Source organism: Somniosus microcephalus, chromosome 12, assembly GCF_052327205.1.
Source record: "Somniosus microcephalus isolate GS21.2 chromosome 12, FLI_Smic_1.0, whole genome shotgun sequence".
NCBI lineage: Eukaryota > Metazoa > Chordata > Chondrichthyes > Squaliformes > Somniosidae > Somniosus > Somniosus microcephalus.
The window spans coordinates 65,461,624-65,475,553 of NC_140998.1; the positions used below are offsets into that span (position 1 = coordinate 65,461,624).

Sequence of the window (13,930 nt, forward strand, 5' to 3'; positions counted from 1 at the left end):
ACAAGAGTGGTTAGAATGTGATATTCTCTGCCAGTAATGGTTGTTGAAGCAGATTCTATAAATATGAAGGGGCAAGGGGGAGTAAGTAGGGGAGTGTGACTTGGAGAAAACTATGCAAGACTTGAAAGACCAAATGACTTGTGCAGGAACATTCTATAAACGAGTCATTATCCTATTTGGAGAGGAGGGTGTGGTAGGGAAAGGAGAAGAGGAAAGAGAGAGGTCAATGGTATCTCTGGGGTGAAGGTGACGCCAAGAAGACATACCTGGCAATGAGCTTCCAGAACCAAATCAACCCTCCAAGACAATCCCCATTTGACTAGTTAGTCTGGTTCAGTAATGGATCCTGGAATGGTAGGCTGATCACCAGGGGTCGAGATTCTTTTTATCTGGCTTCAGATAACCAGTTGGGCTAATTTCCTAGCAGGTAGGGTAATTCTGGCTAGTTAAACATTGGGAAACGCAATGTAATGGTCAACGACACCTTTTTAGCTGGTTAAACACCCACAATTTCTCTGCACAGTTGGGAGTCCAAAAGCCTTGACTTTGCCAACCTGTGCTTGCTGGACTTAGATAAGTGGGGTGCATCACTCTGGGAAATAGAATGTGCACTCCAGATCAGGCAATAATAAATTCTAAATAACAGAAAATCTCAGCAGGCCAGGCAACATCCGTGGGAGAGAAATTAGAGTCAACATTTCGGGTCAAAACCCTTTATCAAGACTAATAAAAAGAGGCACAGGGAATGAAATAGATTAAGAGGCCAGGCAGGGAGAGAACAAAAGGGTTTTGACCCGAAACGTTGACTCTAATTTCTCTCCACAGATGTTGCCTGGCCTGCTGAGTTTTTCCAGCATTTTCTGTTGTTATTTCGGATTTCCAGCATCTGCAATATTTTGCTATCATAATAATAAACTCTACTTGCATGGATTTCTCAGTAGCTTGATTTAGAGACTTAAATATGGTGATGCATTTCCACACATCAAACACCTGATTCACTTTAAAAAAAAAACATTCCTAAGCTCCCTGTTAATACAAGTTGGGGTTTCTGAGCTCATTAACTTAAATAGTTATTCAAATAGTATTCAATATTTAGCACTTTCCTGTTCTTGATAAGTAGATTCACATAGAAACACAAATGCACAAACGGGTAACTAAAAAAAACTGTTCTCCGGATGTAGGTGACACAGGAAAAGGCACATTTATTTCCCATTCCTGGTTGTTCAGAGGTGATTGTTGTGGGCTTTTTTTGGAATCACAACAATCCTCGTGGTAATGGTGTTCTAGATAGATTTGAAGGGATGGACATTCTAATACACTGCTCACCTTGCAAACTCTGCCAGCTGTTTTGGGTCAGAGAGATCAATGCCAGGTATTCCACCAGGGGGAAGTTTCTTCCCAGTCATGTATTCAGAGTAGTCAGGTGGAGAGTTTTCTCCAATGATCTGTTCCTCCACCACTGTTTCATGGTCAATGTCAGTCTTTTTATCATCTGAAAAAGACAGAAAAATAATATTTGGTAATTAAAGACCTCAAAATCTCTTCACATTCTAACTGGGCAGGAGAGGTCATGGAGCAGGAGTTGATTTATTGCCAGAGAGAGAGAGTGTGAGTCAGCAGTGCAAGATTAGGTTCCCATTTCCTAACAAACTGCTCATCTCAATTAACTTATTTATAGGCTTTGAATACTGTTATGCATCTATTAGGATTAATAAAGACTATCTTGACAAAGTTCCTCATTAGAGGCTAGTAAGGAAGCTCAAGGTTCATGACATAGATGATAAATTCTCTAGATGAATGGATAATTGACTTGGTGGTGCGCAGCCGCGCATCGATCGGGAGGTCCCTCACAGGCCGCTCACCAGCTGTTGCCGCTGGAAAAGATACCACGCAGCAAATTTAAAGGACCGCGCACAAAAAAAATTAGCAGAAATATTGCTTGGTGGCAAAAACGCTCTGCCTGGGTAAACACAAACAATGGAGTTCCAAAGGGATTTGCTCTGGGACCCAAGTTCTTTACAATATTTATGAATGATTAGGAGATAACAGATGCGCTGTCCACCAAAGATGCAACTCAAACACAGGAGGTGAAAAACTTAAGACATTATGTAAATTGGCTGAGATATGGCTAATGGATTTTAATGCGGATAAATGTAGGGTAATGCATAGAGTCATAGAATGGTTACAGCGCGGAAGGCGGCCATTCGGTTCTCTGCAAGAGCAGCTCAGCTAGTCCCACTCCCCCGCCCTTTCCCCATAGCCCTGCAATTTTTTCCCCTTCAGGTACTTATTCAATTCCCTTTTGAAAGCAGTGATTGAATCTGCCTCCACCACCCTTTCAGGCAATGCATTCCAGATCCTAATCACTTGCCGAGTAAAAAAGTTTTTCCTCATGTCGCCTTTGGTTCTTCTGCCAATCACCTTAAATCTGTCTCCTCTGGTTATTGACCCTTCAGCCAATGGGAACAGTTTCTCTCTATCCAGACCCCTCATGATTTTGAACACCTCTATCAAATCTCCTCTCAATCTTCTCTGCTCTAAAGAGAGCAACCCCAGCTTCTCTAGTCTATCCACAACTGAAGTCCCTCATCCCTGGAATTATTCTCGTAAATCTTTTCTGCACGCTCTCCAAGGCCTTCACATCCTTCCTGAAGTGTGGTGCCCAGAATTGGACAATACTCCAGTTGAGGCCAAACCAGTGTTTTATACAGGTTCATCATAATTTCCATGCTTTTGTACTCTATCCCTCTATTCATAAAGCCCAGGATCACATAAGCTTTTGAATTGCTTTCTCAACCTGCCCTGCCACCTTCAACAATTTGTGCACATATACCCCTAGGTGTCTCTGTTCATGCACCTTTAGGATTGTACCTGTTAATTTAGATTTCCTCTCCATTCTTTCTACCAAAATGTATCACTTCGCACTTTTCTGCGTTAAATTTCATCTGCAACATGTCCGCCCATTCCACCAGCCTGTCCACGTCCTCTTGAAGTCTACCACTATCCTCCTCATATAGAAAGAGGTATCACTAAATAGGTGTACAACATACTGCTCAGCTGCAGCCGATTACAGCCTCGTTTCAGGCATGGATGCAAGAGCTAAATGTCAAAGCAGCGGCAAGTATAACTGCCATCATCAAAGCAGCATTTAACTGAGTATAGCACTAAGGAGCCCTAGAAATACTGAAGTCAATCAAGGTCAAGGGAAAAACCTTCCAGTGGAAGATGATTGTGGTGTTTGAGGCCAATCATAGCCCCAGGGCATCACTACAGGAATCAAACAGGCAGTGCCCCAGGCACGACCACCTTCAAATGCTTCATTAATGACCTTCCCTCCATCATAAGGTCAGGAATGTGTCTGTTTGCTGACTATTCTACAGCGGTCAGCTCCACTCGCAACTCCTCCAATAACAAAGTAGCCCATATCTGACTACAACAAAACCTGGGCAATATCCAGGCTTAGGCTGTCTAGTGGCAGGTTGACATTTGCATCAAGTGCCAGCCAATGTGTTTCTGGACAAAGAAAAGACACCACCCCCTCACCTTCAATGGCAACAGCATCACCAACTCGCCACCATCAACATCCTAGGGTCACCACTGACCAGAAGCCTAATTGAACCAGCCATATCAACAATATGGCTACAAGAGCAGGACAGGGGTGGATACCCTGCGGAGTAAGTCACCTTCTGACTCCGCCAGCGCCAAAGCTCAAGTTGGCAGTGTGATTGAAGACTTCGCTGGATGGGCGCAGCTGCAACATTCAAGCTCAACACTATTCAGTGCACAGCAGCCTGCTTGATCTTTATAACTGGACTCAATATCTACCCCCTCTACAATCAGCACACTGTGGTTTCAGGAGGTACTATCTAGTGCAGCAACTCAGTAAGCTTTTTTTTGACAGCACCTCCAAGCACCATAACCTGTACCACCCAAGGAGGATATGAGGAGCAAGATAATGGGAAAACCATCACCTCCAAGATCCCCTCCATCACACACCACTCTGACTTGGGCATATACAGTACCATTGTTCCCTCATTGTTGCCGGGTAAATATCCTAGAATTACCTAACTAAAGCCATTGTGGGGCACCTTCAGCACAGAGACTTCAGCAGTTCAAGAAGACCACTACCATATTCTCAGGGCAACTAGGGATCAAAAATAAATGACCCCCTTCCCTTGGATTCAGAATTGCAGAAATATTGATATAGGAGGCCATTCAGCTCATTGTACCGGTGCTGGTTATTAGCTCCACGATTGGAGCAACCTACTAATGCAATTTTCTTTCTCGTCACCAAACCAGACTTCCAGATTTACATAAAATTTCATCCAACAACAAGCACCGAATGTTGACGCAATTGTCCTGCAACATGACTGCACAAAGGATTGGAAATAACAGTTCACACATAACTGTAGGCAGCCTTCCGCTTGTGTTGTGATGGGAGATATTGACCAACAATGTAGAGCAACTCCTTACAAACTAGATCCAACAATACAGCTTTTGGAGATCTAGAAATTGATTGGAAACAGATCTTTCTAAATCTGGTAAAGTAACAATATTGTGCTTTAATTACTTTGATACAAATCCCATGAAGTTACACCTCCCTCAGGGAAATTAGTGAAATCAGTCTTAATTCACGATATGGCTAAGTTTATTTCATATATCCCATCAACCATTCAGCTTGCTGTAACAAGTTATTTTAATAATATAATTTATCAAAGAATTTTCATGAATATTACTGACATTTTCATTGCACTAAAGCTCAAATTGTATGTACCTATTTAATCACAAAAGTGACATTTAAAACATTTTTTAAATATAAAAAAAGCAGAAAACAGAACAGAAATAAAAGCTAATACAATCTTGAAAGTACCATGATTATCTGCATGCAGCATATACTGTCATGCATTGAACATGGGTCCAAAACCAAGGTGCATGTTACAATAAACAAAAGTCACATTAGGGAAGTGCGATATGCCAGTATGTATTATAAATTGTGAAAAATGAATTATCCTTATTCAGAGCAGCTCATTTAAAATATACTTCACAATTTGTTAACCCACAGGAGCAGTATCTAGATTTTTTTTTAAAACATCAGTTGAGCTCTTTGTTATACCAGCTGCACAAATTCCCTTGTGTGCTAGCTCCATTTATTTTATGTTTTTGGTGAGAAATGGTTATACACATGACTGCCAAACCCACATCGAGTCTTTTAAGAAACCTCACTACACCTTTTTGTTGCACCCCGATTTCTTAAACAACTTGTATTTATATAGCGCCTTTAATGTAGTAAAACATCGCACAGGAGCGTTATCAAACAAAATTTGACACTGAGCCACAGAAGGAGATATTAGGGCAGATGACCAAAAGCTTGGTGTAAGGTAGGTTTTAAGGAAGGAGAGAGGGCGGGGTTTTAGGGAGTGAATTCCAGAGCTTAGGGCTTTGCGGCTGAAGGCACGGCCACCAATGGCGGTACGATTGTATCGAGGATGAGCAAGAAGCAGATATTGCGGAGGGTTGTAGGCAATGTTCCCTTTAAGCTGTGCGGCTGTCTGGATCTCCCGCGCAGGCCACTTGCCAGCTTACAACAGGAAAAACTGCGCATGCACGGGAATTCGAATGTGCTGCACGGCCCGTTAACGGGCCCATGCACCCCCAAAAAAATTAAAGGGAACATTGGTTGTAGGAGGTTAGAGATAGGGAGGGGCGAGGCCATGGAGGGATTTGAAAACAAGGATGAGAATTTTAAAATTGAGGTGTTGCTTAACCGGGAGCCAATGTAGGTCAGGGAGCACAGGGGTGATGGTTGAACGGGATTTGGTGCGAGTTAGGACACAGACAGCAGAGTTTTGGATGACGGAGTTCACGGAGGGCGGTAGATGGGAGGCCGGCCAGAGAGAACTGCAATAGTCAAGTCTAGATGCAACAATGCCATGGATGAGGGTTTTAGCAGATGAGCTGAGGCAGGGGTAGAACGGAACAATGCTACGCAGGTGGAAATAGGCGGTCTTAGTGTTGGTGCAGATAGGTGGTCGGAAGCTCATCTCGGAGTCAAATACGACACCAAGGTTGCGAGCAGTCTGGATCAGCCACAGACAGTTGACAGGGAGAGGGATGGTGTTAGTGGCTAGGGAACGGAGTTTGTGGCGGGGAACGAAGACAATGGCTTTGGTCTTCCCAATATTTAGTTGGGAGGAAAATTCTGCTCATCTAGTAGTGGCTGTCAGACAAAGTTTGATAATTTAGAGACAGTAGAGGGGTCAAGAGAGGTGGTAGTGAGGTAGAGCTGGGTGTCTTCAGTGTACATGTGGAAACTAACACTGTTTTCGGATGATGGCGTCAAGGGGCAGCATGTAGATGAGAAATAGGAGGGCCAAGGATAGATCCTTGGGGGACACCAGAGGTAATGGTTCCGCAAGCAGGAAGAGAAGCCATTGCAGGCGATTCTCTGGCTACGACTGGATAGATAAGAATGGAACCAGGTAAGTGCAGTCCCACCCAGCTGGACAACGGAGGAGAGGTTTTGGAGGAAGATGGTGCGGTCAGCCACGTCAAAGGCTGCAGACAGGTCGAGAAGGGATAGTTTAATCACTGTCTCAAGTCACAAACAATGTCATTTGTTTCGTTACTGTGGCAGGGGCGGAAACCCGATTGGAGTTCTGGGAAAGATTGGCATAGATTTGGGAGGCGGCCGCGCGTTCAAGGACTTGAGAGGAAAGGGATGTTAAGAGATGGGGTGGTAGTTTGCAAGGACAGAGGGCTCAAGGGTTTTTTGAGAGGGATGATGATAGCAGATTGGAGAGCGAGGGGGGCAGTACCTGAGGAGAAAACACCATTAACAATATCAGCTAACATGGGAGCCAGGAAGGGAAGTTGGGTGGTCAGTAGTTTAGTGGGAATAGAATCGAAGGAGCAGGTGGTGTGTCTCATAGACAAGATGAGCTCAGAGAGGGCATGAGGGAAGGTGGGAGAGAAAGAGAAAGATGCGAGTTCAGGGCTAGGGCCGGGTGGGGGGGGGGGGGGGGGGGAAAGCTTAGAGGAAGTTTGGCCCAGTGGGCTAGGGAAAGGGAGGGAAGCAGCAGAGGCAGCTGAATGGATGGTCTCAATCTTAGTAACAAAGAAGTCCATGAGCTCCTCGCACTTGTTGTTGGAGGCGAGGGTGGAGGAGACAGGGGAGATGGGTTTAAGAAGACGGTTAGCAGTAGAGAAAAGCAGCCCAGGGTTATCTTTGCATTCCAGGATGATCCTGGAATAGTGAGCAGTTTTGGCAGATGAGAGCAGGACCCTATAGTGCTTTACGTAGTCCAGCCAGATCTGGCGGTGAATGGCCAAAACAGTTGTCCGCCATATATGCCAAGTCTGCATCCCTTGGACATCAGTTATTTTGCACACAAGACCTGTATCAAGTATTGGAGTTAGTAGTAACATTTCAGTTTGAAATGAAATTATGCCATTAACAGTTCCATATGCTCAATCTTGCACCACTTATTAAAATTGTCAACTGGAGCCCTACATTGCTTACTGTGTGCAGCAATACATTTTCAGATAGCTGATGTTGTGAGGACACTTGGCCAATTTAACAAATCATTATTTTCAGCTGAAAGCACACGTGCAGTTCCTGTCAGATTATATGAATGGAACTTCCAATATCCAAGAAAAAAATATTTAGCTATTCCTGGTTGCGAGCACACAAAAATATTTTAATATTTCTTTTCCCTATCCCCTTTTATTCTATCAGTCTTCTATCTTGAAAATAACAGTATAGTTGGAGGAGACGCCGTGTCGTTGCTAGGCATATTGAGCATTAGGATACAGTTTACATTTAAACTGATGGGTGTCTACATGAAATATTGAAACTAAGTGTTTATTTCAATAAAGCTCAAAACAACAAAAATAAGGAAGGAAAAATCAAGAATTCAGCAACATATCTGCCTGGTGCACCAATGTCTTGGTGTGTTCAATTTGAAATGTTGACACTTTCTCTAAAATAAAAAAGGTATTATTTTACTTACCTCAACAGTGATAGAGGAACCCAAGCATTGCAATCAAATACAGTAATACTGAAACTTCTGAATCAAGAGTGCAGCAACTCTTGGGTGTTTTTGGCACCAAAGGTTTAATCTAATTTTACCTTTTAATGAAAGGGAAATAAGATCCATCGAACCAGGATTTCATGCAACCAAAGAAGTGGCTGAAATAAGCAGTGACAAAAATCTTAAATGAAAACTACTAGAATAAAAAGTAGTCCAGAAAGAAAAGGGGTCGAACATGGGAGTTGTAAAGCAGACCAAGGTGGATTGGGAGTGCATGTGCGTAAATGCACGGAACGTGACAAATAAGGTTGGTAAACTGCAGGCACAACTTGCCACATGGGATCATGATATAGTGGCAGTAACAGTGACCTGGTTCAAACAAGGGTAGAAATGGGAACTTAACATTCCTGGCTACAATGTATTCGGGTAAAATAGGAAAGGAAACAACAGGAGGAGGTTGGCAGTATTGATCAAATATACAGTTACAGCTTTGGAAAGGGATGACGTGCTTGAAGGTTCAAAGACAGAATCTATTTGGTTAGAATTAAGGAGAAGAGGAGCTGTTACACAGCTGGGTACATACTATAGACCACCAAATAGTGGGAGGAGATGGAGGAGCTGATCTACAAGCAAACTTCAGAAGGATGTAAAAACAATAGTAGTGATAATGGGGAACTTCAATTATCCCAACGTAGACTGGGGGGCGGGGGAAACAGTGCAAATGGCAAGGAGGGGGAGGAATTCCCGAAATGGGTACAGGGGAACTTCCTTGATCACTATGTTTCCAGCCCAACGAGGAAGGGAGCAGTGCTGGATCTAGTTCTGGGGAATGAATTGGGACAAGTGGAACATGTTTCAGTAGGAGAGCATTTGGGAAAGTGATCACAATATGATTGAGATTAGAAAATGCTGGAAATACTCAGCAGGTCAGGCAGCATTTGTGGAGAGAGAAACAGAGTTAACGTTTCAAGTCGATGACCCTTCGTCAGACGAAAGGTCATCGACCTGAAACGTTAACTCTGTTTCTCTCTCCACAGATGCTGCCTGACCTGCTGAGTATTTCCAGCATTTTGTTTTTATTTCAGTTTTCCAGCATCCGCAGTATTTCACTTTTGTATGATTAAGATTAGAGTAGTTATGGAAAAAGACAAGGAAAAATTAATGGTGAAGATACTCAACTGATAGTTGACTAATTTAGTGAGTTGAAAAGGGATCTAACCCAGGTGATCAGGAGCAAAGATTGGCAGGTAAAACCGTAAATGAGCAAGGAGGAGATAGGAATGTATGTAGTCTGTACCCGAACTATAAGGGGGAAAGGAAGGGCAGCCAAAGCTAGAGCTCCCTGGATGACTAAAGAAATTGAAATTAAAATGAAACCGAAAAAGGAGGCTTATGATAAATGTCAGGTAGACAGTACAGTAGAGAATCAAGCAGAATGCAGAAAATGCAAAGGAGAACTGAAAAAGGAAGAATAGCAAAGAGAGTATGAGAAAAGATTAATGGGTATCATAAAAGGGAAGAATGACTATTTTATAAACATATAAAGAGTAAAAGGATAGTCAAAGGGTGGGGTCAATGAGAGAACAAAAAGCAAATCTTCTTGTGGAGGCAGAGGGCATGACTGAGATACTAAATGAGTACTTTGCAACTGTCTTCACAAAAGAGGATGCTGCCAACATCATTGTAAAGGAGGAGGGTGTAGAGAAATGGTATAGGATAAAAATAGATAAATCGGGAGATACAAAAGTCACATGGCTTGGATGGGATGAATCCTAGGTTGCTGATAGAGTAAGGGTGGAAATAGCAGAGGCTCTGGCCACAATCTTTCAATCCTCCTTGGATATGGAAGCCATGCCAGAGGACTGGAGGGTCGCAAATGTTACAACCCTGTTCAAAAAGGAGGGATAAACCCAGTAACTACAGACCAGTCAGCCTAACATCGGTGGTAGGGAAACTTCTCGAGGCCATAATCCAGGACAAAATTGTCACTTGGAAAAGCCCAAGTTAGTAGCCAACATCGATCTGTTAAAGGCCAATTGTATCGGACACTTGATTTGAGTTCTTCAATGAAATAAAGGGAGTGCAGTTGATGAAGGTAGTGCGGTGGATGTTGTATATATGGACTTTCAAAAGGCATTTGATAAAGTGCCACATAATAGACTTGCTAGCAAAAATGAAGCCCATGGGATTAAAGGGGCAGTGCCAGGACGGATAGTAAATTGGCCAAGAGACAGAAATCAGAGTGGTGAATTGTTGGTTATCAGACCAGAGGGAAGTATACAGTGGTGTCCACCAGGGATTGGTATTAGGACCACAGGTCTTTCGATATATATTAATGACCTGGTCTTGGGTATAGGTCTAATTTCTAAGTTTGCAGATAACAAAACAAAATGCCGTGAACAGTGAGGAGGATAGTAGCAAACTTTAAGGCGGCAGGCTGGTGAAATGGGCAGGCACATGGCAGATGAAATTTAATGCAGAGAAGTGTGAAGTGATGCATACTGGAAGGAAGATGAGGTGGTAATATAAACTAAATGGTACAATTTTAAATGGAGTGCCGGAACAGAAAGACCTGGGAGTTCACATATGCAAATCTTTGAAGGTGGCAGGACAAGTTGATAAATCTGTTACAAAAAAAAAACACACCGGATCTGTGGCTTTATAATCAGAGGTATGGAGTACGAAAGCAAGGAAGTTACACCAAACCTTATTAAATCATTGGTTAGGACTCAGCTGGAGTATTGTGTCCAATTCTGTGCACACTTTAGGAAGGATGTCAGATGAGAGACTGGAGAAGTTGGGATTGTACTCCTTAGAGCAGAGGAGGTTAAGGGAGATTTAATAGGTGTTCAAAATTATCAAGGGTTTTGATAGAGTAACCAAAATTAGTAAAAGCAAAAAAGATCTAATCAAATTAGAGAAAAACACAGACCCAACAGTCAAATTAATGGGTATGGCTCTCTACAGCATGTCTCGAATTGCTTTCTAAATTAGTATGTTTTCAATCATACAAGGAAGGATTTAATTCTAAGAAATAAAGTGGGGCAAGTACATAAGGGTAGGGGAGTCAGAAACTTGTGACGATAATGTAATTTGGCTCAATATAAAAACTGAAATGGTGGAAGGAAAAAAGCAAATTTTATTAAGAGGGGACTTGCCCAGATAAACTGAAAACTCAGCAGAGACCCACAATCCAACCAGACGTCCCTTTTCTGTATGGCCCAGAACTACTGATTTTTTATCTGCAACACTGTAAATATTTAATGGTCTAATTACTCCAGCTTAAATTCTGAATTATACCCTTTGCAAAACTCAATTATTTGGATTTCTATTTTGACATATACACATAATTTTCAGTGTATACTGCCTTCATAAACTCTTGGAGTCATTAACAATTTTAGATTACAATGATCCAGAGGGAATGGGTTATGCTCTTTCAGAGAACTGGGTTAGAGGTTTCTTCATTAATATCTCAAGTAAAATAAATTTTCAGTCTTAATCCAATTCTTAAAATGTACACAAGCCCATTACACAAAATGGTCACGATTCCAGACAAAATTAGCAGACATGGTCAGAACAGAAACATCAGTATAGGAAATATTGAGCCAGTGGTGTGGAGCAAAGTACTCACGTCAGGAATTGGAGGAGAAAGCCACACCCAGATGATCCTTGGCACACCCTTGCAACTACCTACACGACAGTACACTGGCAACAGCCAAATTGTAGCTCTGCATACCATCCTGTGGAGATGCATAGCTAGATGGGCAAAGGAAATGACAAGAACGCAGACAGAAAAAATTGATCTTTTTCCACCGCCACTTTTCACGTAACCAATTATATAGCATCAAACAGAACAGGAGGCCATTTGCCCCATCGTGCATGTGCCAGCTCTTTGAAAGAGCAACCCAATTAGTCTTCCCTGCAATTCTTTTTCTTTTCAAGAATATAGCCAATTACCTTTTGAAAGTTACTATTGAATCTATATCCACCACCCTTTCAGACAGTGCATTCCAGATCGTAACTCACTGCGTAAAAAAAATTCTCGAAACCCTCGGATATTTGCCAATTATCTTAAATCTGTGTCCGCTGGTTACCGATCCTCCTGCCAATGAAAAGTTTCTTCCGATTGACTATCAAAACCCCTCAGAAATCCCAGCACCTCTATTAAATATTCCCATAACCCCCTCTGCTCAAAATGTGAACAATTCCAGGTTATCTAATCTCTCCACATAACTGAAGCCCCTCGTCCCTGGTACCATTCTGGTAAATCTCCTCTACAACCTCTCCAAGGCCTCCCTGTCATGCCCGGAATTGGACACAATAGACTAACTGATGCCTAACCAGTGATTTCTGTTCCTGCACCTCCTTTAAAATTGAACCATTTAATTTATATTGCCTCTCATTTTTCTTTTACAGTTGCACCTGCTCCTCAAAGTCATATTAAAAAAAATACACACACAATTTTGTACTTTATTTTCCTTTTAATTTCAATTCAGTTGTAACAGAGTTGTCTGGGGAAAAGAGGGGAGAAAAAAGAGAGACACCTGCTAATAGGAGCAGAAGACTGAAGAGAGTCTGCCATGTTTATGCTGGCAGAACACCTAGTCTAAGCATCTGAAGCACTTGCAGCTAACAGGATGAAGATAGTTTGAATATGAATACCAAACATCAGCAGGTTTTGTGTAAGACTGAATATTTGGCTAATTTCAAACAATGCCAATTTTATGAATATAAACTTGCTGGTATGAAGGTAAAAATGATCGTAACATGACCGACAACTTTATATGAATACCAAACTTCAGTAGGTTACGCAAGTCTGAACATCTGGCTAATTTCAAACAATGCCAATGTTATGAATATAAAGTTGCAGGAATGAACATGGTAAATGATAACATGAACAAACAACTTTATTTTCACAAATTACAAAGAATCACCATCATCTGAAGCTTTAGCTACATCAGACAAATGTATGCCTGATTCAAGCATAAAACTGCAATGTACTGAACCATACCCTTCTATTGAGTTCCAGATGATACTATAATATTTGCAGTTATCTATCTGCAGTTATCTATCTATTTAACAATCAGCACTTCAATTAAAGATAAAATGCCAGCAAAATCTAGAACTTGTATCATTCTGTACTATACTTGAAGATTGGGCTGGATTTTTCAATTAGTGTTTGCTCTCTAACTGTTCTATCCACAAATTAACATATTGTCCAAGAACATAAGAAATAGGAGCAGGAGTAGGCCATACAGCCCCTCAAGCCTGCTCCATCATTCATTAAGATCATGGCTGATCTTCGACCTCAACGCCAGCCTCCGACCCGATCCCCATATCCACTGATTTCCTTAAGAGTCCAAAAATCTATCAATCTCAGTCTTGAATATACTCAACAACTCAGCATCCACAGCTCTTTGGGGCAGAGAATTCCAAAATTCACAACCCTGAGTGAAGAAATTCCTCCTCATCTCAGTCTTAAATGGCCGACACCTTATCCTGAGACTATGCCCCCGAGTTCTAGACTCTCCAGCCAGGGGAAACAGCCTCTCAGGATCTACCCTGTCAATCCCCCTCAGAATCTTATATGTTTCAATGAGATCATCTCTCATTCTTCTAAACTCCAGAGTATAGGCCCAATCTACACAATCTCTCCTTGTAGGTCTAATCAGACCTTTAATTATAAAATCAAACTGTGTGGGGGGGGGGGGGGGGGGGGAAAGAGTGCTAATTATACTTGCTGCCAATGTTAACTTGCCTGGAGTAGTCTTTACTGGAAAACATAAATACACTCAGACACAAGCATCGTAATTGCACCGAATATGTCTTCCCACGTCCACATTGGCACGTATTTTAAGGTTTCCCCCCCATTAACCTTTCAACAACAAAAAAGTGGTCCA

General features: G+C 42.1%; 1 protein-coding gene across 1 annotated transcript in view; it reads right to left on the minus strand.

Annotated features, from left to right (window-relative positions):
- Positions 1-13,930, minus strand: part of yy1a (YY1 transcription factor a) — a 38,740-nt gene that overhangs the window by 23,019 nt on the left and 1,791 nt on the right. The window contains exon 2 of the mRNA XM_086002989.1: positions 1,327-1,492. Coding sequence (XP_085859115.1) covers positions 1,327-1,492 — 166 coding nt within the window. The remainder of the gene's footprint in view (positions 1-1,326; positions 1,493-13,930) is intronic.